General features: G+C 52.7%; 1 protein-coding gene across 1 annotated transcript; it reads left to right on the forward strand.

The window, feature by feature from the left end:
- The first annotated feature begins 13,526 nt into the window (after nt 1-13,526).
- On the forward strand, nt 13,527-18,218 carry ZNF503 (zinc finger protein 503). Its single transcript, XM_016160247.2, has 2 exons — nt 13,527-14,912; nt 15,664-18,218. Exons 1-2 carry the CDS (start codon nt 14,589-14,591, stop codon nt 17,302-17,304), a joined length of 1,965 nt encoding a protein of 654 aa, XP_016015733.2. The 5' UTR covers nt 13,527-14,588; the 3' UTR covers nt 17,305-18,218.
- The last annotated feature ends 1,989 nt before the right edge of the window (nt 18,219-20,207 follow it).

Raw genomic sequence — 20,207 nt, forward strand, 5'->3', positions numbered from 1 at the left:
ATTGGGAAGTTGAACACATACAAAGTTAAACAATATGAGTTCAAATAGTTAATAAAATATATCAATTAGTAGATACTTAAGTGCCACATGAGTGGCACAGTCAGCACTCCAGTGGTTCACAGGTAAGAAAGAAATAGGGGATGATAATAAAGATGATGATGATGATGATGATGATGATGATGATCACCTTGAGCACTTTCTATGTGCCAGGCACATGTGCTGTTTCATTTAATTTAACCATTGACCTATAAAGTAAGTACTATTATCACACATATTTTGCACAGGAGGAAACTGAAACTTCAAAGAAGTTAAGAGCCTTGCCCCAAGTCACACAACTAGGAAATGTGGCAGTACTGTTCTTTGGAATCAAGCAGTTGGACTCTGGAGCCCACTATGATCTATTCTGATGGAGGTAGGGAAGAGGGAGCTAAGTCCTGAGCTGGATGGTACAAGAGGGAGCCTCAGAAGCAAAGACTGGACCAAAAAGGCTGTGTTGATGCATGGGGGAAGATCCCAATCTGGCCGAGTAGCTAGTCTGCGAGGACAGTAAAAAATAAGATTTAATGATAAGAAGGTTACAGGAGAGGAGCTAAGGCATGTGAAACATCTTTTGGTGGGAAATGGGTTGCCCATGACGGTTTGGAGAAATGCAGGGTCCAACCGAAACAATGTTTTGGAAGCCGGACTGGATGGAGACACCTGTAGAGATTTTTAGGTGGAGGTGAAGAGGACTGAAGCTGGAGCAGAAGCACCAGAGTAGGACAGGGGGGGATAGATGCTATCCTTCCTAGAAAGCCCTTGTTCCCCTACTTTTATCTTTGTAACACTTTGGGCTAATCAACATTTGGTTCCCATGACCTCTGGTCTCATTTTGGCACATTTACTAACTCCTTTCGCACTTTGGTTCTGCAGGAAGTAGCTCATTCATTCATTCCATAAGTGTTTACAGAGCTCTCATGCCAAAGGGAGAATCAATTTATACAAATTTGGGGCTAATTATTATAAAGAAGGAGGAGACTGAAGATGATGCTGAGGCTCTTACAGAGCTCATCCTCACCGGACTCCACCCCAACTCCCCCACTACTCCCAGTCTGACAGATCCTCCCTCCCCACATCAGCCAGCTCTCTAGACCACTGCTGCCATTTCTCACCCCCACAGTCCCTCATCCCTGATGAAGGGCATGGTTCCCCACCAATGGATGGCAAAAAGGCCCCCTTTACTTCTGAAGAGGCAGGGCAAGAAGACTAAGGACATGGCAAGGCCTTTGGCTCTTCAAATGAACCATGGCGAATATGAGAATGTGGCAAAAAAGAAAAAAAAAGAAAAGAAACCATGTGGTAGAAAGAGTCCCCGAGAGGTCAGAAGATTCAGTAGCAAAGGTGGGGGCTGAGAAAGAAAACTCTTTGAAAATGGATTCATGTAACCAATATTTATTGAATATTGTTGATGTGTGTGGTAGATTCCACAGGAAATGAAAGTAGGGTGACATCATTCATGTTTTAGAAAAGGTGAAGAGAAGGAAGGGTAAAAGTAGAGATAGAGACAGAAAAAGAAAGAGAAAAAAAGAATAAACACTGAGCCCAGTGACGTGAAGTGTTTGGCCAAGGTCAAGGGTTGGGGAAAGTGCAGTGCAGTGTGATAAGAAAACCTGCTACCTACCTCTTCCTCCTTGGTTCTTCTCATACACAAGACCTCAAATGCTTCAAGCCACCATCTTCCCAAGAAAATGCAGCCCAGAGGTAGTCCCATGCCACTGATTGCATTCCATAAACATTTCTTTCAGCACTCCAAAGTACCAGGCATTTAAGCTCTTAAGCTCTGCTGAGAAGAATCAGAGTTGATTGTCACCTGGGGTGGTCGATCTTGACAGTGTCTTTTGATGCCTTAGAAACCTTAATCAGACATATTGAGTGCCACTGAGGCTTGTGGGGTGAGAGGGTTAGAAGTAAAGGAGAGAAATTCTGCACATTCTTGAACCATATGGAGATAATAATTCTTTTCTCACTGGGCTTTGGTAAGAATTAAATAAGGTAATGTTGTGAAGCTACCTAGAATAGTGTCCAAAACACAGTAGGCATTCAATAAAATACTCTGAACATTAAGTATGTTCTTTCACTCAGTTCTGGCCTGATAGTTTCTCTTTACTGAATTTAACAGTTTTTCCAGTGAAATCATGGCCTGGTTGGGTTGGAGGTATTCAGCCAGGCTGCTTGGTGTTGGGGCTCCCATCAGTACCCATCATAGAAGCCACACTAAGAAATAATCACCACCAAACCTCTTTAGAAGTTACCCAAAAAGCCATGCTATAGCAAACCTATTAGTATTCTTGGTTGTGAGTGGCAGAAACTGGCTCTGGCTAATTTAAGCAGAAAATGAATCTATCAGAAGGATTTCAGGAAGCTCAGAAAATCGGTAAAAAGACTGGAGACCCAGACTTGGGAAAATGGACAGGAACTGAGAGTGGCTGGAAAACAGAGGACGTAGTTGGTCATGCTACTGCAATAGTCTGGTTAGGCCACTGCCTGAGTGTCTGTCATTATCACACTGGACATGGCAGTAACTGTCCTTTCCACTCTGCCTCCCCTAGAAAGTCAAGGCCTTTGATTTGGGCTCAATGCTCCTTCTGGGCTATTAGCATCTCTGTATCTGCTGAGAAGGCTGTCCAACCTACCCCAATCTTCTGCTCACCTGTTAACAGTCAAATATCCTGCTGATGGAGACTCAGCTATCAGAGGCAGGGAGAAGGAGGACATGGCCCCATAGTTGGAAGCAGGCTTTGCATTATAACTTATAGGAAGGGGGTTCAGAGGATAGGCAGACAAAAAAGATAAATGTTATATGTCCATTATCTGATAGTTTATAGAAACACTGAGGGTTAAAGGTATGATGAGACCTGACTCCAAGTGACTTTAGGCTATTCTAAAATACCAAAGCCGCCTCTCAAGAATGTTTGAAGGAAAGTCTTTAATAGGTTTCTAAAAAATTTTTGAACCACTATAGTGGTATACCTATGATGGAAACACCATTGGAAATAAGATTTGCCAAAGGGGACAGGTAAAGAATATATTTAGCTGCAAATATAAAAATTTCCAATTTCATTGAATTAAATAAATAGGGATTTTATTTTTCTAATATAGCAGAAGTTGTGAAAATTGGGTGATTGTTAGAGATGGCTCAGTGTCCCAGTGATGCCAGGATTAAATGTCTCTCTGCTATTTTCTTAGACTTTTCATCATGGTCACAAGATAGCTGCTATAGCTCCAGATATTATATCCAAGTCCATAGAAGGAAGAAGGGAGAGATGGAGGGAAAGGAAAGGGTCAAAATATCTTCATCATCTCCTTTGATCAGGAAAACAAGAGTTTTTCCCAATGTTCACCCTCTTGCTTTGCTACCTCCTTACTTCTATTTGTGCTTCATTTTCCAAAACTGAGTCACATGGTGATCCTTAGCTACAAGGATGATTGAGAAAGATGAAGATGAAAATAGGATTATCGAGATTGGTGTACACCAACTGTGAGCCACTATCTGGGCCTGGCACATTGCTATAATATTAAGCTTAGGAAGGAGAGAAGTGGATATTGGATTTCATATCTAAATTCTGGTGTAAGATCTGAGCATTGCAGGATTGGAAGTTAGACATATAAGCATGGGGACAAGGGCCTTCTAGGGAGAGATGATAGGAGTGCATGTGGGGAGAACAAAAAATCAGATTTGGCTGGGGTATAAGGCAGCTGCACTTTTGGCAGTCTATCCTACAGAAATAAAGTCACTGATTCCAAGAATATAGATATGAGGATTTTATTAGTAAAAAAAAAAAAAACTAAAAATCAAACAAACATAACAACCTATATGACCATCTACAAGGGAATGGTGGAATAAATGGGAAATAAATATTCTATGGAATACTATGCGGCTAAAAAATTAGATCTAGGTCTGTAGACCCATTGTCATAAAGAATGAGAAAGTTACACAGAACTCTAATACAATTATTTCTATATAAACAAACAATAATATAATAGCACTATATATATGAGTGTAGTTTATATGAGCACGGTGAACATGGAGAAAGGGATAGAAGTTCTACCCCAGGCTGTTAACACTGAATATATCAGGAGACTGGGTGACAAATGGAGAAGAGATGGGAGTGATCATAACATTTCTCCTTATATATCTGTGAGTGCTTTGCAGGTTGAAGTTGATGTGTCTTTTATAATTTTGGAATGCAATTTAATCAAAGCTTTTTAAAAGCAAATTAGAACTAGATTATGAAGAGTCAAGTGTTACATGTGGAAAATAGAGAGCCACTGAAAAATGTAATCAAGAAAACTAATCTGGCAAGAGTAGATATAATGGATTAAAGGCAAGAGAGGCTGGGGATGTACAGGCTGGAAGGTTCTTATAGCAGCAGCTCAGTCTGAAGCTAATAAAGTACTAAACTGTGATAGCAATAATACGTGAAGTGAGGAAGAGGAAAGGGAGCCTAGGCTACAGCCTTGGACGTATATGCCCAAATGGTAGAAGGAGTGGTCATGGGCGATGAGTGTTTTTCCATTAAACTGTGTCAGTTACACATCTTGCACTTTGAAAATCTGAATAAATGGCTGAGAAACCATAGATATCTCTCTCCTCTAACCTCCTTGAACATTCGGTTGATATTGACAATATCAAGATTGAAATTTTTTTCATGAGATTTCTGTTATCTCCTTTATTAAACTGAAAACCTCCTAGGATGTGAAACCATAATGAATACTAACTGATGGTCCCCAAAAGTGCTTTTTAACCTCAAAAGTTATTCATTCATTCACCACAGGTGATAGTAATACAAATGCTCTTTTCTTCATTAATTCCTTGAAGAAATAGCCCCAGTCCCTGACCCCTCAAAGTTAACATTCAGTGAAAGGGACAGACTTACAACAGGAAATCCCCAGTATGGTGAGAGCTCTAAGACGGGGGTCCCCAACCCCGGGGCTGCGGACTGGTACCAGTCCCATGGCCTGTAGGAACTGGGCCACACAGCAGGAGGTAAATGGTGGGCAAGCAAGCAAAGCTTCATCTGTATTTGCAAGCGCTCCCCAGCACTAGCATCACTGCCTCAGCTCCACCTCAGATCATCAGGCATTAGATTCTCATAGGAGCACCAGTCCCTGGTGCCGAAAAACTTCCCGCCGCTGCTCTAAAGAGTATTTCAGGAGCCCTAAGTAGCAAGTGAGAGGGTGCAGGAAAGTGGTGTGTAAGATGAGACCTGAGGAAAGGGGTGCAGTGAGCCAGGTGAAGAGAAGGACAGAGGTCATTCCTGATAGAAGGAAAAGCATTAACAAGGTCCTGGGGTGGGAAGGAGCATGGCACTTTAGAGTAACCAAAAGGCAGCCATTGATAGCAGGAGCTCAGAGGGAGGAGGAGGAGTAAGACACAGACAAAGGCAAAAAGGTGAGCTAAGGCAAATCAAGCCTCAGACATGCCAGCCATGGGCTCAAGTTGACCCCTAAGAACAGTGAGAACCCAGGTGCTTTTAAATGAAAGCATGGACTGATGTGCTTTTTAAAAAAGATCACTTAGGCTTTGTCAAGGAGTACAGAGAAACAACGGGAGTATACTCTTTGGTCGGGTTTCCTTCCCCATCAGGCTGGGGGCTGCCCAGCGGCTGAGTTGAGCCCATTCCATTTATACCTTTCTCCTCCTCTGTGCAGGACCCCTCCAGCGGAGCAAGGCCTCAGCTCCAAGTGTATGTGGTTAAACGCCCGCAGACACTCCCCGATAAGGTAAGTAAAAACCCAGGAAGATTCCCCCAGATGGGCTGGAATGCCGGGGATCTGAAGAAAAGAAACGATAAGAACGTGGTTGAGATGGGTGTGAGGTAAGGCAAATTTCTCCTCTCTGTGCCTCAATTTCTTTATAAAACCGGACATTCGTGGTACTTACCTCAGAATGTTGCTTGAGGGCGTAATGTATACACAGTTCTTAGTATCTGGCGCAAAGCGAACGCTCAAAAGGAGTTAACTTTTGTTTTTGTTCTTCCTGAAGGATAAACGGGACCCTGTTGGCACGGATATGTATACCTTACTGTCTGAGGGGACAACTGGTGAGATCTCAGAGAATGTTTGAGCCCCTGGGCCAGGCAGGTCTCAGGACTATCGAAATACCAAAATTTGACAATCTTACGTATGAGTTTGGGCCGAGGTTGCTAGTGTGTAGGTGCTTCTGTTCCTGTGATTTAATTCCGTAAAACAGACCCCCACCCCCAGCTGTAGAAAAGGAGCGGCGCACTGCAGTTCGTCGCGACCCAGGTTGTGCGCCAGGCCCCGCGCAGGGGTCTGAGATCCCGCAGCCTTGCCCGCGGGGGCGGAGCCAAGAGAGCTGGAGGCGGGCCGGCGTGGCGGAGGGGCGGGATCGGCGCGGCGGCCCGAGGCCCCGCCCCCAGCGGAAGTGCCGGAGGGCCCGCCCAGCTCTTCGTAGGCTAGTTTCTCCCCGCACTTCTCCCGGCCAGTTCTCCTTCTTTCAATTAGGCTCTTAGACTGAGTTCGGCCAGGACCCCAACGCCAGGTCCGAAGAGGAGGCTGCGTATCTGACTGTCTCGGGTGGTGCTTTCTGTCTGTCCTACTCCCCCGCCCTTTCTCCCATTTCTGTTATCCGTGCGGCTGCAGGCGCCGCTGGGGACTACACAGGTAAAGACGGCTAGTGAGGGCGCAGGTGTGGGTGCCTCCCAGGCTGGATCAGCAGGGGAGAGAGGCTGAAGGCACGTGCCCGGCTTTTCCCCAAAGCATTTGTGTTGACAGGAGCTCGGGAAGGGCAGACGTAGACCCCACGAGGGCTGTAGTGCACTGGGGAGGCAGAGGGGGCGGGACTGAAGCCCCCATAGCTTGAGGGCTGGATCAGTTGTGTTCCCGCGTCGTGCGCAGGCTCTGTTGTGCCTGGGAGGTAGTGAGCTGGTTCGGTGGGGGCCGGTCGAGGTCGCGACACCGGCGGGTTATCCCCCGCCCACTCCCTGCGGTGACTAGGGTCTGACAGTCGCCCCGCCTGAACGCGCACAATCCCAGGTTTACAGAATGAAAATCAATAAAAATCGATGGAATGGCAAAAAACACGAAACGTGTTGGGTTGTTATTATTATTTGCGCTTATTAAATTCTTTTTATTTTATTTATATTTTTACTTCCTTCTTGGAAAAAGTGGCTTCGGCTTGGACCAGGGCCTGTTAGAGGTACGCAGAACGCCCCCTGGTCTCCCGGCAGGGGGCGAAGGCCTGTCCTCCACCCCAAGCCGCCCAAACTTCCCAGAGCGGCTGTGCGGGGTCGAACACCGGAGGGGAGCTCACCCTGCTCTCGGCTTCCGATTACTGCTTTCCTCCGCGCCTCATTGTCCGCACTTTAAAGAGATGCCCCCCTTCCACCCGCACTTCTCCGGTTCACCACCCCCACGCCCTGGGGGCCGCGCCTCCTCCCCTCCCCCGAGCTCTCTCCGGCGCTTTAAATAATGATATTTGCATGCAGGGAGCGATTCATAAATATGTCAGGGCCGGTGAAATATAGGCAACATTTCAAACTTTCTATTTAAAAAACATGAATTATGGCCGCGGAAAATGTGTTCCCATTTAAAGGCGATACGAAGTATTTGGTGTCTCGTCCTCGGGCCCATCCATCACGCAGACAATAAAGAGAGTTTTTCGCCCTGACACCCGCGATTTATGGGCGCCCTTCTCTGCCCTCATCACTCACCCGCCGCGGCCGGCCGGGCGACAGGCCCCGCGGAGAGACCGGCCGCAGCCCCCCCTCCCCCCGCCCCGTGCCTTGCCAACCGGCGCGCGCACTTTGCGCCCTCGCTAGCCCCCAGGACTGCCGCTCCCAAGAGGAAGCGCTCGGTCTGAGGAGTTGGGAGGTAAGCAGTGATGGTCTGGGCAGCCCGTGCAAGCGGAAACCACACTCATCTTCTCACCTCCGCGCAAGCCTGTCTTAGGGCTGAGGCTGAGCGGGCGGAGCAGCGGCTTCGAGTGCTGGCTCTGCGTTCGGGCCTCGTCCGCGGATCGCGGCGCGGCGCGGCGCGGGGAAGTTTGTAGTGTAGGCGAAGGGCAGTTATTTACGCGCGGTTTCGAGGTGAGGAGAGAGAGCTGTGCGGAGGGCTCCCAGGCGGATTTCTGGCCATTCCGCCCTCAGGAAGGCTCTCTGCTCCCAAGCTTTCTTGCGCTCCGCTGGGCGGATGCTTCTGCACATAGCTTTCTGCAGCTTTTACAAAGCTTCCTTCTCCCTGATGCAATCCCCACAAACACATCCTAGGCGTTCGCAGCACCTTGGAAACTATTTTTACGGACGGAGCCGAGGAGTTGGCGAGAAGAAAAGAAGGGGAGGCGCCTTCCCTGCCGTTTTGCCTCGAGTCAGGCTCCGCCGCCCTGTGCCCCCTTCGCCCACCGCCCCACCTTGTGTGCACACTCATCTGCGCACTGTCCTTGTAAAGCCGACACCGAATCTGTGCTGCAAACTTGAGGAAGAAAGTTTGGGCTTCATCTGCCACGGAATTTGCTTTCAGTTTTCGCCGCGGGCGTAGTCAGCCCGGCGGTTTCCAATACACCGGCAGAAGTGAGGCTGCTCGGCCCAAGGGCGCTGATAGTCCATCCTCCCTCGGAGGCCAACCAGCCGCCTCACTAGCACGAGGAGCCACCTTGTGTCCCGCCCTGGGCTGATGCGTCTGTGTACACCAGAATTGGGAGCCATTTCCTACCGGATGCCTGCGAGCTGGATTCATTCGGATACAGGCAGTGCAAACCGCAGCCAGAGAAATCCCGTCGATTCTAAAAATGACAAGGTTGAATTTATTAGATCAAGATTCATATGTAGTCCAGGGAGATGAAAATTATACAAATAGCTCCACGTCCAGTGAGAACAGAATATCGCTTCCGGCTCAAGGGCATGTAACATAACATCTTATTACTTAAATCTAGAGAGGGATGTAAAATATCATTAAATTCTCAGTGTGTGAACATACAGTTAAGTTGGAAAAATTCTAGACCAAGTGTCTTTTTACAGCCTCTGCTTGGGTTTAATCTGGGCTCGAGATAGCGCTTATGTCCAAATAACCACCCAGCGAATATTTTCTATAACCAGAATGAGTTCCACATCATTAAGGGGTGCGGTATGTGTACTTCTTTAAATATCTGCCGTATGACAGAGGTGAAATAAATACATTTCAGAAAAACAGGCGCGCAAGTAACTGCGCCACCACATCGCTACAAATATTTCTAGGTTTAGAAACAAATATTCCTACAAGGTCGGCTGTGGAAAGTGTGCACAAATAGAGGGGATTGCGGGAACCTGGGGTGGGGGCTACGGGTCCTGCAGCTCCAGGTGTCTAGCACCCTGAGGCGAGCTCCATTCGATTTTCACAGCCTCAGACCCCGATGTGACAGCTGGGAGAGGCTTGCCCCGGACCGCCAACACTGCCTTGATGGGTTCGCGCGGAGACATGGGCGGTGAGGAAGCTTCCGCCGGGCTTTGAACCCGGCATTTAGGATAGTAGGGCCTATGGTCCTGCGGGCACCCGTTCCCCCTGAGACATTTCAACAACCCCTCAACCCTGGCTACACCCTGCTCAGGAAGTGGCCATTTGGGCCTACCAATTTGGATCAAGAGCACGGAAAAGGCGGGTTGCGCTTGGTTCTGAGGCGTCTCCAAGTGCCAAACCAAAAGCCACAGAAACGAAGGCCATGATTTCATGTCCATGAGGAATCAAGGCCTCACCCGGCCGGTGGAGCGCCAGTTGGAGGCCACAGAAGTTATCTGGGTGTATTTACTTAATGAAATATTAGGGAGCCCTTTTCATACTCGGTGCTGAGGCCCAGATGACCTGTGGGTCTCCTCGACATATTTGCAACGCCCAGGCAACGCGGTCAGCAAGGTCGGCGACGTTGCAGCACTGAAATTCCAAGACCAAATACTAATTCCAGAATAGGGAGCTTAAAATCATTCACCCATCTCACTGCTCTGGACTCTTTTTTTCTCATCCCTCCAAACGCACCCAGGTCCTAAACAGGTGTAGTTTCTGAGGCCCCTGCTTGAGGAAAAATTAGGAATGACTTTGTCATGAGTTCCTGGGAATTGCACGCACTCCTGAGGCAGCCCTGCCACAGAAAAATAACCCGGTCCCTGAAAGTGCCCTGCCTCAGAGTGTGAATGCGGGGGAGTGGTATATACCGTATACCTAGAGAAGGGAGAGAGAATAGGAAATATTCCTTGGCAAGTAGGGAAAAAGGAAAGGAACAGGGGAGAGAAAAGAAAAAGGTTAGGGAGACAAGAAAAAAGTGGGAGAGGAAACAAAAAAAAGAAGGGTAAGAGGGAAAAAGAAAACGAGAGCCAGAGGAGGCGAGCCCAGAGGAGTGCAGGCCGTGGCGAGGCCCCGGGAACGGGCCGGGCTGTAGGTCTGATAAGGCTGGTGCCTCCTCGGCCTCGAGAAGAGGACAGGGCCACCCGGGACCATCCCCTACCAGCCCCACGAATCTGGGCCCCGCTCCCAGTCCGGGGGATCAGGCCTGGGTCCAGCAGTGTCCGAGAGCTCTTTTCTCTCCCTGCTCCTGGGAGACCACAAGGTGGGGCGGGACCCGGGTGGGGAGGCCCCCCGGCGCGCCAGTCCCGGACTGTTTGGGCGCTCTGGGCCAGGCTTTCCAGCTCGCCGGGCCTGACCTGTCAGGCGGATTATCTTCGAGGGAGATTAATAGGGGAGGCGGGCTGCAATAATAATCGTTTTGTTTGATGTGACAACTCTGATAGGCGTTGATTTACTTACAAACTGATAGGCTTTTAATTGAGCGCCTCCGCCGAGCCCAAGATGAAAGGGAAGCGGCGGTGAAAGGCGGCCCGCCTGCCCTCCGGCCTCAATACTGATTAGCCATCTCGACAGTGAATAGTTCAAGGCATTTTCAAACTTTTTTCCTTAACTCTCTCCCTTTCCTTCTCCTCCCACCCCTCCTCAAATATCTGCCATGCCCACTCCTTTTTTAGAGAAAACAAATCATTTCCATTGTGTGCAAATAAAATCCACAGGACATCCACGCCAACCGCCGCTGGGGTTTGGAGGCATTAGGCCCAGCGCGGAGTAATTAATAACTCCCCCACCCCACCGCCCGCGCGGTCTTCGGGGATTTGGCCTCCCTGGCAAGATGCGCAGGCTCGGAAGCTGGGACCTCCTGAAAGCCCGGGGCGTGCAGGCCCCCAGGCGCCCCCATGCGCTCGGACCTTCGGAGCTGGGTTTCTGGAGGAGCAAGAGCACGGAGACCGACCCGCGTGCGCTCAACCGCGTTCCGGGAGACGCTGGGGCCACTCTCTGGTTACCCCCACACATACACAACACGCTTCGTGTACTGGGGTTACCATCCCCTGGCCTACTAGCATTAAAAAAAAGAGAGAGAGAGCGAGAGCTTCTAGAATACCAGGAGAGGAAAAGAACTACGTCTGGAGACAGGGGTGAGGGGGTGGGGTGTGTGCCCCGGGTCACCTCAAGCTCTGGCCCTTGCCCTAGCATTCAGTGTCCCGGCCTCGCGGGGAGGCCTTGGTGACACGTGGCCCACGCCTAGGCTCGAGGAGCTGGGAGCTCTACAGATGATCCAGGCCGACACCTCGACAGCCGCGTACTCAATGACAGAGACAGACACTAACACACCCGCAGGATACAAGCGGCCTCACAGATACGCTGTTCTTCAGAGATAGTTTAGGACTGTCTCACCCAAGATGAACAAAACAACCTTCATAGCCTTGCTTGTGGTCTCATCACCGTCTCCCAAACTCACTTTCCTCAGTTGCAGACTTTCAAAACCACCTTGAATGCAGGTGTGCACCTACACCCACGCTCACATACACACACCAACAAACGGCAGTCCAAAATACACACCGCGTCACTCGCCACTTCAAATTATCTTAAGTTACCATCTCATAAAGTTTACCAACCTGAAGAATCAAGGAATAAGATTAAAACAGAAAATGAATCCCTCAAGAAAATTCTAAGACTCACCCCAGAAAGTTCTCGATACCTGTGTGGACCGGGAAATCGAGACAAAAATAAGATAGAGGAGAATAGGGTCGTTAGAGAGGTGAGGGCGAGCACCCCGAGGGCAAGTCCGAAACCCGACCCCGTTGCACACCCGGCTCCGCACTTGCGGTGCGCGGTAGGCAACCGGGTCTCTAGGCCCGGCCCCCAACCCCCGCGCGGGTACCGACTGACTCCTGGCTCCCAGCGCTCCCTGCCCCACCATTTATCAAAAGAATTGACAACAAAAGAGCCGAGAAGGAAAAGTGGGGGAAGGGATTTTCAAAGTCTTCCAAGTCCTTCTGAGGAAGGGAATGTGTCCTCCTTTCGCCCCCTTCTAATTTCTGCGATTTTCTGGAGGTGACCCTCGAACTCGCTTCGAACTCTATCAAAGCCCTGACGATTCATACAGCGGCACAGGAATACATACACACTTGTGCACCCAGATTCAGGTATACAGGACACGCACAGCGCTTCCCCTCTTCCTTCCAAACAGCCCGAGTGACGGTGCAAATCGAGGGGAACGCGGCAGTCCCGCTCCGTTTCCCTGGAAGAGCCGGTGTTCCCACAGACAGCCGCCCCCTCCCTCTCTCGCTCCTTCCCTCTTCTCTGCCAGCGTAGGTCAGTCTCAGCTCCGCGTTCCAATAAATTCGAGCGAGCAGACTGGAGAAACCCCGGCTACCAAACCTGCTAGGGTGGCGCTCAGTGCGGGAGGATTGGGGAACGGAACTAAGTGAGCCTGAGACGTAACTCCCCCATACACCCACTGTCAGACCTCTTCTTCGCAGCCTCTTAGCCCTAGCCACGATCCAAATGGGGTCGAAGAATTAAGAGGATACCCCACCATTGACTTCTAGAACTCAAGGTTACATTAGTGCTCTGGCTCTCCGAGTTTAGGGTCAGAGGGCTACGGAATGTGTGGTCCGCGGCAGGCTCGCAGCCTGGCACCCGCACGCTACACGCCCCAGAGAGAATATTCCCGGGCAGAAAAATAAAATAAAATCTCCCATGCTAGATAACACCGCTGCGCGTCTCGCGTACCCGGAGCCGCTCCGAACTCCGCGGCCCCAATGGACCGAAGTCCCCAGAGATGAAAAGGTATATCTCTGTCTCCGACATCGAGAGGGGTAAGGCGAGCACCCCAGGCCTGTGCACCCCTCTCAGCACCCTGGGCGCACCTGCGCACTTTACTCTATTCATTTTCCTGACACTCAGCGCCTCCTTCCCCTATTTCATTCTTTTTCTTAGAGCCTTCAACCCCCCTCCCATCCCAGGAGGCTGCTCTTCTTTTCCCCTCCTCCGGTTTCCCCTCGGTCTCTTCCTTCCTCTCCGTCTCTCCCTCTCTCTCTTTCCCTTCAAGTCGCACCCGCCTTGTAATCAGCAACAAAAGCTGACATAAATCACGGGCGGATTGACAAGAGCTGACAAATAACTGATTGATTGCGGTCGAGGAACATTGACAATTGATGGAGGGGTGGAGATGCCCAAAGAACTTTGGCGGGGGGAGGAGAGAGGGGCTGGCGAGGAAGAGTAAGAAGGGGGTGCTGAGTGTGAAACAGAGGAAGCATGTGACCCCCGCTCCTGCTCCAATCTGAGAGTCCCCGGGAGTCACGTGAGCGGGAAGGGCGGGGAGCCGAGCGCTTAGCTTGGAGAAGATCCGCCACCGCCTCCGCTGCCCACCTAGCTTCTGGTTTCTCCGCTGCCGAATCTCGGGAAATCAAGCGGGAGGGCGGACTTTCTCCAGCATCTGCTCCCCGCCTTTCCTTACCCCGGCGGCCGCACAGCGAGAGATTACCCAGGAGAGAATATTTGGTGAGCGGGCCCCTGTGCGCTCCTGGAGTTGACAGCCTGGCTGTTGTCCAGACTCCTGCTGGTGCTCCGTTTGAACACTACCTCAATCTGTTCCTTATACGCACCCTCCTGCAAAACCGTTTCAGTTTATTTTTGAGCTGGGGAAAGGAAGGACGAGGAGAAAAAAAGAGGGAGGCGGCAGATAGCAAACGTAGAATAAAAGTCCAGCACGTATTCGGAGCGAAATAGAGGGAGGGGTCACGGGGGGGTGGGCAGCGAAGAAGGAGCTGCCCATTAAAACCGGCGCTGAGAGTCCTGGCGGCAGCGGCGGCGCGGGACGCGTCACATCCCCTTGACCCTCCAATCACCTCGGGCTCCCATTTGATTGGAAGGCGGCAAAGGCTTTAATCTCCCCCTTGGTGCAGCTGCTTTTGAAGTGAGTTTCCTCGCCAGAGCCCCGGCTGGACAGGCAGCGGCTCACACCGCAGAGAGCAGCGCCAGCGCCGGGCCGCGAGTGCGCAGCGCAAGGGCACAACCTGAGGCGGACACGGCGAGCCACCCGGCACTTCAGAAGTGGGGTCCGCTGCTCCCGCTCGGCCACAGCTCTGCTGCGGGCCACCCAGGATTATTCGCTTCTGGCTCCAGGCGCCGAGAAGGCGCGCTGGGCGCCCGCGGCCGCCGCGCCAGCTCCTCCTCCTGCTGCTCCTGCTCCCCGGGCGAGCGCGCAGCCCGAGCCCGCCCCGCGCCTCCCGGAGCCCTCCCCCCGCTGCTCCCATGCGCGCGGGTGGGTCATGAGCACAGCGCCCTCGCTTTCTGCCCTAAGAAGCAGTAAGCACAGCGGCAGCGGCGGCGGCGGCGGCGGCGGCGGCGTCAGTGGCAGTGCGGACCCTGCCTGGACCAGCGCGCTCTCTGGAAATAGCTCCGGCCCCGGCCCAGGCTCGTCCCCGGCCGGCAGCACCAAGCCTTTTGTGCACGCCGTGCCCCCCTCTGACCCTCTTCGTCAAGCTAACCGACTGCCTATCAAGGTGCTGAAGATGCTGACGGCACGGACTGGCCACATTTTGCACCCCGAGTACCTGCAGCCCCTGCCTTCCACTCCCGTCAGCCCCATCGAGGTAAGGACCCTCGCCTTGGATGGTACTGGGACCACTACCCTGCTTGCAGCTTCACGGAATTTCTCTCGGGATCTGGAGGTGGAAGTTGAGCGGGGGGGAGGGGAGGGAGTCGGAGTGATTCAGCTCGGAGATGAAAGGAGAGAATAGTGTTCTCGCACCTTAAAACTAGAGCGGAAAGAATAGAGGAGGTAGAATGGGGTGTGAATGCTAGGGGGGCAAGGTCGCCAAAACTTGTTTCTGCTTTTGGTATTAAAGTCCCTACCTCCGACCCATGCCCACTCACTTTCGGCCCGGGAGACAGTCAGGAATCCGAAATACGGTGTCAAAGTCTCAGTCCTCAGGTTCCCCAGAAGCTGGTATTTGTGCACAGCTTCTCAGGCGCAAACCGCCCAAGCCCTTACTCTGAGGAATTAAGGATGGGGCGGGAGAGTTTGTACAGTTCTGGATCTCCGAGTCAGAAATCAAAAAACATTTTGTGAGTTTTTCAAAATCCAATTTAGCTATTAGGGCATGAAAGATCCTGACTAGGGGGAGGGGATCTGCTGCCTTTTCAAAGGCAAGGATGTGTGTGTGTGTGTGTGTGTGTGTGTGTGTGTGTGTGTGTGTGTGTAAGGGGTGCCGCCTAGAAATGTGCCTCAGGGCTGGGAGGATCTTCGCGAGCGGTTGCGGAGGCTTTTGAACCCTAGAAGCCAGGATTCTAAAGGATTTTCCCTTCTTTCTCTTCCCCCCCACCCCACGTCTGACTCCGCAGCTTGATGCCAAGAAGAGCCCGCTGGCGCTATTGGCGCAAACATGCTCGCAGATCGGAAAGCCTGACCCCTCGCCCTCCTCCAAACTCTCTTCCGTCGCCTCCAATGGGGGTGGCGCGGGCGGTGCCGGCGGTGGCGCCGGGGGTGACAAGGACGGAAAGTCAGGCCCCCTCAAGCTGAGTGACATCGGCGTGGAGGACAAGTCGAGTTTCAAGCCGTACTCCAAACCCGGCTCGGATAAGAAGGAGCCGGGAGGTGGCGGCGGAGGAGGCGGTGGCGGCGGGGGTGGCGGCGGCGGCGGGGGAGTTTCCGCGGAGAAGTCCGGATTCCGGGTACCGAGCGCCACCTGCCAGCCATTCACGCCCAGGACAGGCAGCCCAAGCTCCAGCGCCTCGGCCTGCTCGCCAGGAGGTATGCTACCTTCCACCGGGAGCGGCCCAGAGGGCAAGGAAGACAAGAAGGACCCCGACGCAGGCGGCGGCGGTGGCGGCAGTAAGGGTTCTGGGGGCGCCTCGGCCGAAGGGGGACCCACCGGGCTGGCGCACGGCCGGATTAGCTGCGGCGGAGGGATTAATGTGGACGTGAACCAGCACCCAGATGGAGGCCCGGGAGGCAAGGCTCTAGGCTCGGACTGTGGCGGCTCATCGGGCTCCAGCTCGGGTTCGGGCCCCAGCGCGCCCACCTCCTCCTCGGTGCTGGGCTCTGGGCTGGTGGCGCCGGTATCTCCCTACAAGCCGGGTCAGACAGTGTTCCCTCTGCCTCCTGCGGGTATGACCTACCCAGGCAGCTTGGCTGGCGCCTACGCCGGCTACCCGCCCCAGTTCCTGCCACATGGTGTGGCGCTCGACCCCACCAAGCCCGGCAGCCTGGTGGGGGCACAGCTGGCGGCGGCTGCAGCGGGTTCGCTGGGCTGCAGTAAGCCTGCCGGCTCGAGCCCGTTGGCCGGGGCTTCGCCGCCGTCCGTAATGACAGCGAGTTTGTGCCGGGACCCATACTGCCTCAGCTACCACTGCGCCAGCCACTTGGCTGGGGCCGCGGCAGCCAGCGCATCGTGCGCCCATGATCCGGCCGCAGCGGCCGCAGCACTCAAGTCTGGATACCCGCTGGTGTACCCCACGCACCCGCTGCACGGCGTACACTCATCGCTGACGGCAGCGGCTGCCGCGGGCGCCACACCGCCTTCCCTGGCGGGCCATCCCCTCTACCCTTACGGTTTCATGCTTCCTAACGACCCACTCCCCCACATCTGCAACTGGGTGTCGGCTAACGGGCCGTGCGACAAGCGCTTTGCCACGTCCGAAGAGCTGCTGAGCCACTTGCGGACCCATACGGCCTTCCCCGGGACAGACAAACTCCTGTCGGGCTATCCCAGCTCGTCGTCTCTGGCCAGTGCCGCAGCAGCAGCCATGGCTTGCCACATGCACATCCCCACGTCGGGCGCTCCGGGCAGCCCCGGGACGCTGGCGCTGCGCAGCCCCCACCACGCGCTGGGACTGAGCAGCCGCTACCACCCGTACTCCAAGAGCCCGCTCCCCACGCCTGGCGCTCCGGTGCCCGTGCCCGCCGCCACCGGACCCTACTACTCCCCCTACGCCCTCTACGGACAGAGACTGACCACGGCCTCGGCGCTGGGGTATCAGTGAGGGACGGTCGAGGGGGTTAGCAAGAGAGAGAAAGGAGCTGGGGGGAGGGGAGGAGCCGAGGGAGGGGCGGGAACAAGGAGAAGCTACTGTCACCGAGCGTGGGGATGACCCGGGCCAGGAAAAGAAAAATATATATACCGTATCTATCTACCCAAAACAGCGACCGAGACCCGGTAGGAAACTCCCCTTCCCCACACCTCACCTCCCCATCCAAACTTTATAAAAGTTGAAAAAATATCATTTGACTTTTTATAGAAAAAGAAGGAAAAAAATAATTGAGAAAGTGTTCATTTGAGGACTGCATCATTGGTGGACACTGGTATTTATTTATGTTAGCTCCAAGCGGACCCGTGGTTCTAAAGTGCATTATTTAGTTTGAGCTCCGTAGGTAAAAAGAAAAGGGTGAAAAATTAAAACTTGAGGGTAAAAATGGAAAACAAACCCTCCGTCCCTTGTAGATTATAAATAAATACAAAACCGCCACAGAACTAGAGGTCTTCTCTTTAATGTTACTTTAAAATTGCTATGATTGTATTGTACGTTCTTATTTAATGTCTGATTGAAACACAATTTACATGCATGTTTGTTACAAAAAAAAGACAAAAAAAAACAAAACAAGTCACAATTTGTCAGCTCTGATTTCAAATTGCAATTATTTTTAAGGTGTATACCATCGGAAGAGAATGGGTATTTTTTTGTATGTATTCTGGAAGAAAACAAAAAAAAAAAAGAAAAACAATTCTATTCCAAAACCTCATTTGCCTTATTTTGTTCTTTAAAAGGAACACTTAACTATTTTTAATTTTTAAGTCCACCCACTGAGAAGGGGACAAGTAAGGTTTACGTCATGTACTAAAATAATAGACAATGTATTGCTTTAAAGATTAAAATTCCGTATATTTGATGTATTAAAAGTTTTTTCATTATTATTATTATTATTATCATTATTATTATTATTAGTTAAAGAGAAAGAAGAGCAGGGCAGTTTTAGCCGATGTAGGTCCCCTGGGCCTCACGGCTACTCCTTCCCAGGACTGTGGCCGCATTTCCGATTGTTTTGTTGTGATTTTCAGGAAGAGGCAAAAGCTTCGGAGGGGCGGGCCAGTCCGGGTTGGCCTTAGGAAAAATATTTTTAAAGAGGGGATTTCAAAATTTGGAAAGACAGTGTCCTTAGCTATCGCTTGTTTCGTTTTTAATTTTTCTCCCAGAAACCTGTTTATTAAAAGTGAAAGGAAAAAATATTTTTTAAAATTTCCTCCTGAGATTTTTGGGAGTTTGAGTTTCGTTTTGTGCAGAGAGCAATGCAGGCCCAGACTCGGCCCCGAGGAGGTGCCGCTGCCCACTGTCCCTCCCTTTGCTTTCTAAGGATCCCTTGTCCCGAGTGGGCAGCCGGCATAGACTTGAAGACCGAGGGCCCGTGGAAACCTGTTTCCCAGGCTTGGGGAGAGAGCGCCAGAACTCTGCTGTCTCTCGGGGGAAAGTGAGTTCGCTCTCCTTTATTTCTAGCTGCGGAGGGCCAGAGGTGGCCGCCAGCCGACCCCCTCCGGCTCCCCAACCCCCACTCCTCCGGCTCCTTCCTCTCTCCGGAGTCGGTACCCACCGCAGACCAGCGCCGCGGCTGCTTTTCCGCATCCGGATTTCTCTGCAGCCGAGCTCTATCCCAGTCTGTGCTGCAGGACAGCGCGCCAGGGCGGGACCCAGAGCCCCTTCAAATTCAATCCGGTGATGGTCCCGGCGCCCATTCTCGGCCTCGCTGGGGCGATCAAGTGGGCACTGAGTGCCATTCTGGGCTGCGAGCTCTGCTCCGCAAAGGCGCTGTGGGACCCTCCACCCTAGCGCGGATCCCCTGCGGTGCGCATCGCTCCCTTTTCCCCATATTAAGCGATGGGACTGAGCTGCCTGAAGGGCCAATGGAACCATGCAGAGAAGAACCTTAGTCTTCTGTGGGGGAGAGGGGGTCCTGAAGCAAGCGCGCGCGCGCGCACACACACACACACACACACACACACACAACGCGTACACACACACACACACACACACACGCATGCACGCACGCACTCCAGGCCTGAGAATGACTCTGGACTTATGGCTGTTTGAGCGCTCGCCCTCCAGGTCTGCGGGAACTCTGGGTGCGCCTTTCCTAGGATTCCCCGGACCACGCAGTCGAGGCGCTGAGAGCGTACCCCGAACTTCCCTCTCCCTAGGGTCAGGCTTTTCTGGGTTCTCCCAGCCACTGGCCTCCCTCGGTGTCATACTCCCCCTTCTGCCTCTGGAAGCTCACCGCCGAGCACAGGCCACCCTCCGCCTCTTGCCTCGGTCAGTCGTACGCGCGGCCCCGCCACCATTTGCTCCGGGGTTGATAACTTTGAGATTTTCCCCCTTCTCCCAGCGTCAACCTCTGGGCTGCGCGGCCTTTTCCCGCGTTGCACGCACAGCAGCCCCTGTGATGCAGCGGGAAACTCCCAGGCCTCTGCCTAGAAATGACTTGGTGGAGAATCAGGCTCCAACGCCGCCACCCAGAGGGTGGCAGCCTCCTGCACTTCCTACGCTCCTGCCTGGACTCCCTGACTCCGAGAATGCGAGCTGGTGAACGAGGAGGACCCCGGCCGGTGGTGTCCGGGGACACCGCAGCCCGACTCCCACTCTGGTCCGGCTACGAGACTGGACTGGGCCTGGCTGAGCCTGGCTCCTCAAGAACCCCAGCCTATAGAGAAGCTTGTCACCCCCAGACTCTCAGACAGACACCCACCTCCCGCTAAGTGCGAGGGGAGGACGTTCAAGGAGGTGGTGCAGCCCAAATTCAGATCGACTCCAGGGCTCACGGCTTGGGACGTGAAAGCTAGGCCCCTGCGCACTCTCTCACCAGCACCAGCCACACGCCCTTAACCACTCCGCCCACATGC

The sequence above is a fragment of the Rousettus aegyptiacus genome, unplaced genomic scaffold, assembly GCF_014176215.1.
Source record: "Rousettus aegyptiacus isolate mRouAeg1 unplaced genomic scaffold, mRouAeg1.p scaffold_m13_p_6, whole genome shotgun sequence".
Taxonomy (NCBI): Eukaryota; Metazoa; Chordata; class Mammalia; order Chiroptera; family Pteropodidae; genus Rousettus; species Rousettus aegyptiacus.

Excerpts from the sequence above, each read along its gene's own strand:
- ZNF503 (XM_016160247.2), top strand. The coding sequence starts at position 14,589 with ATGAGCACAGCGCCCTCGCTTTCTGCCCTAAGAAGCAGTAAGCACAGC. Across the intron at positions 14,913-15,663 it reads CTCCCGTCAGCCCCATCGAG|CTTGATGCCAAGAAGAGCCC; the intron begins GTAAGGACCCTC and ends CTGACTCCGCAG.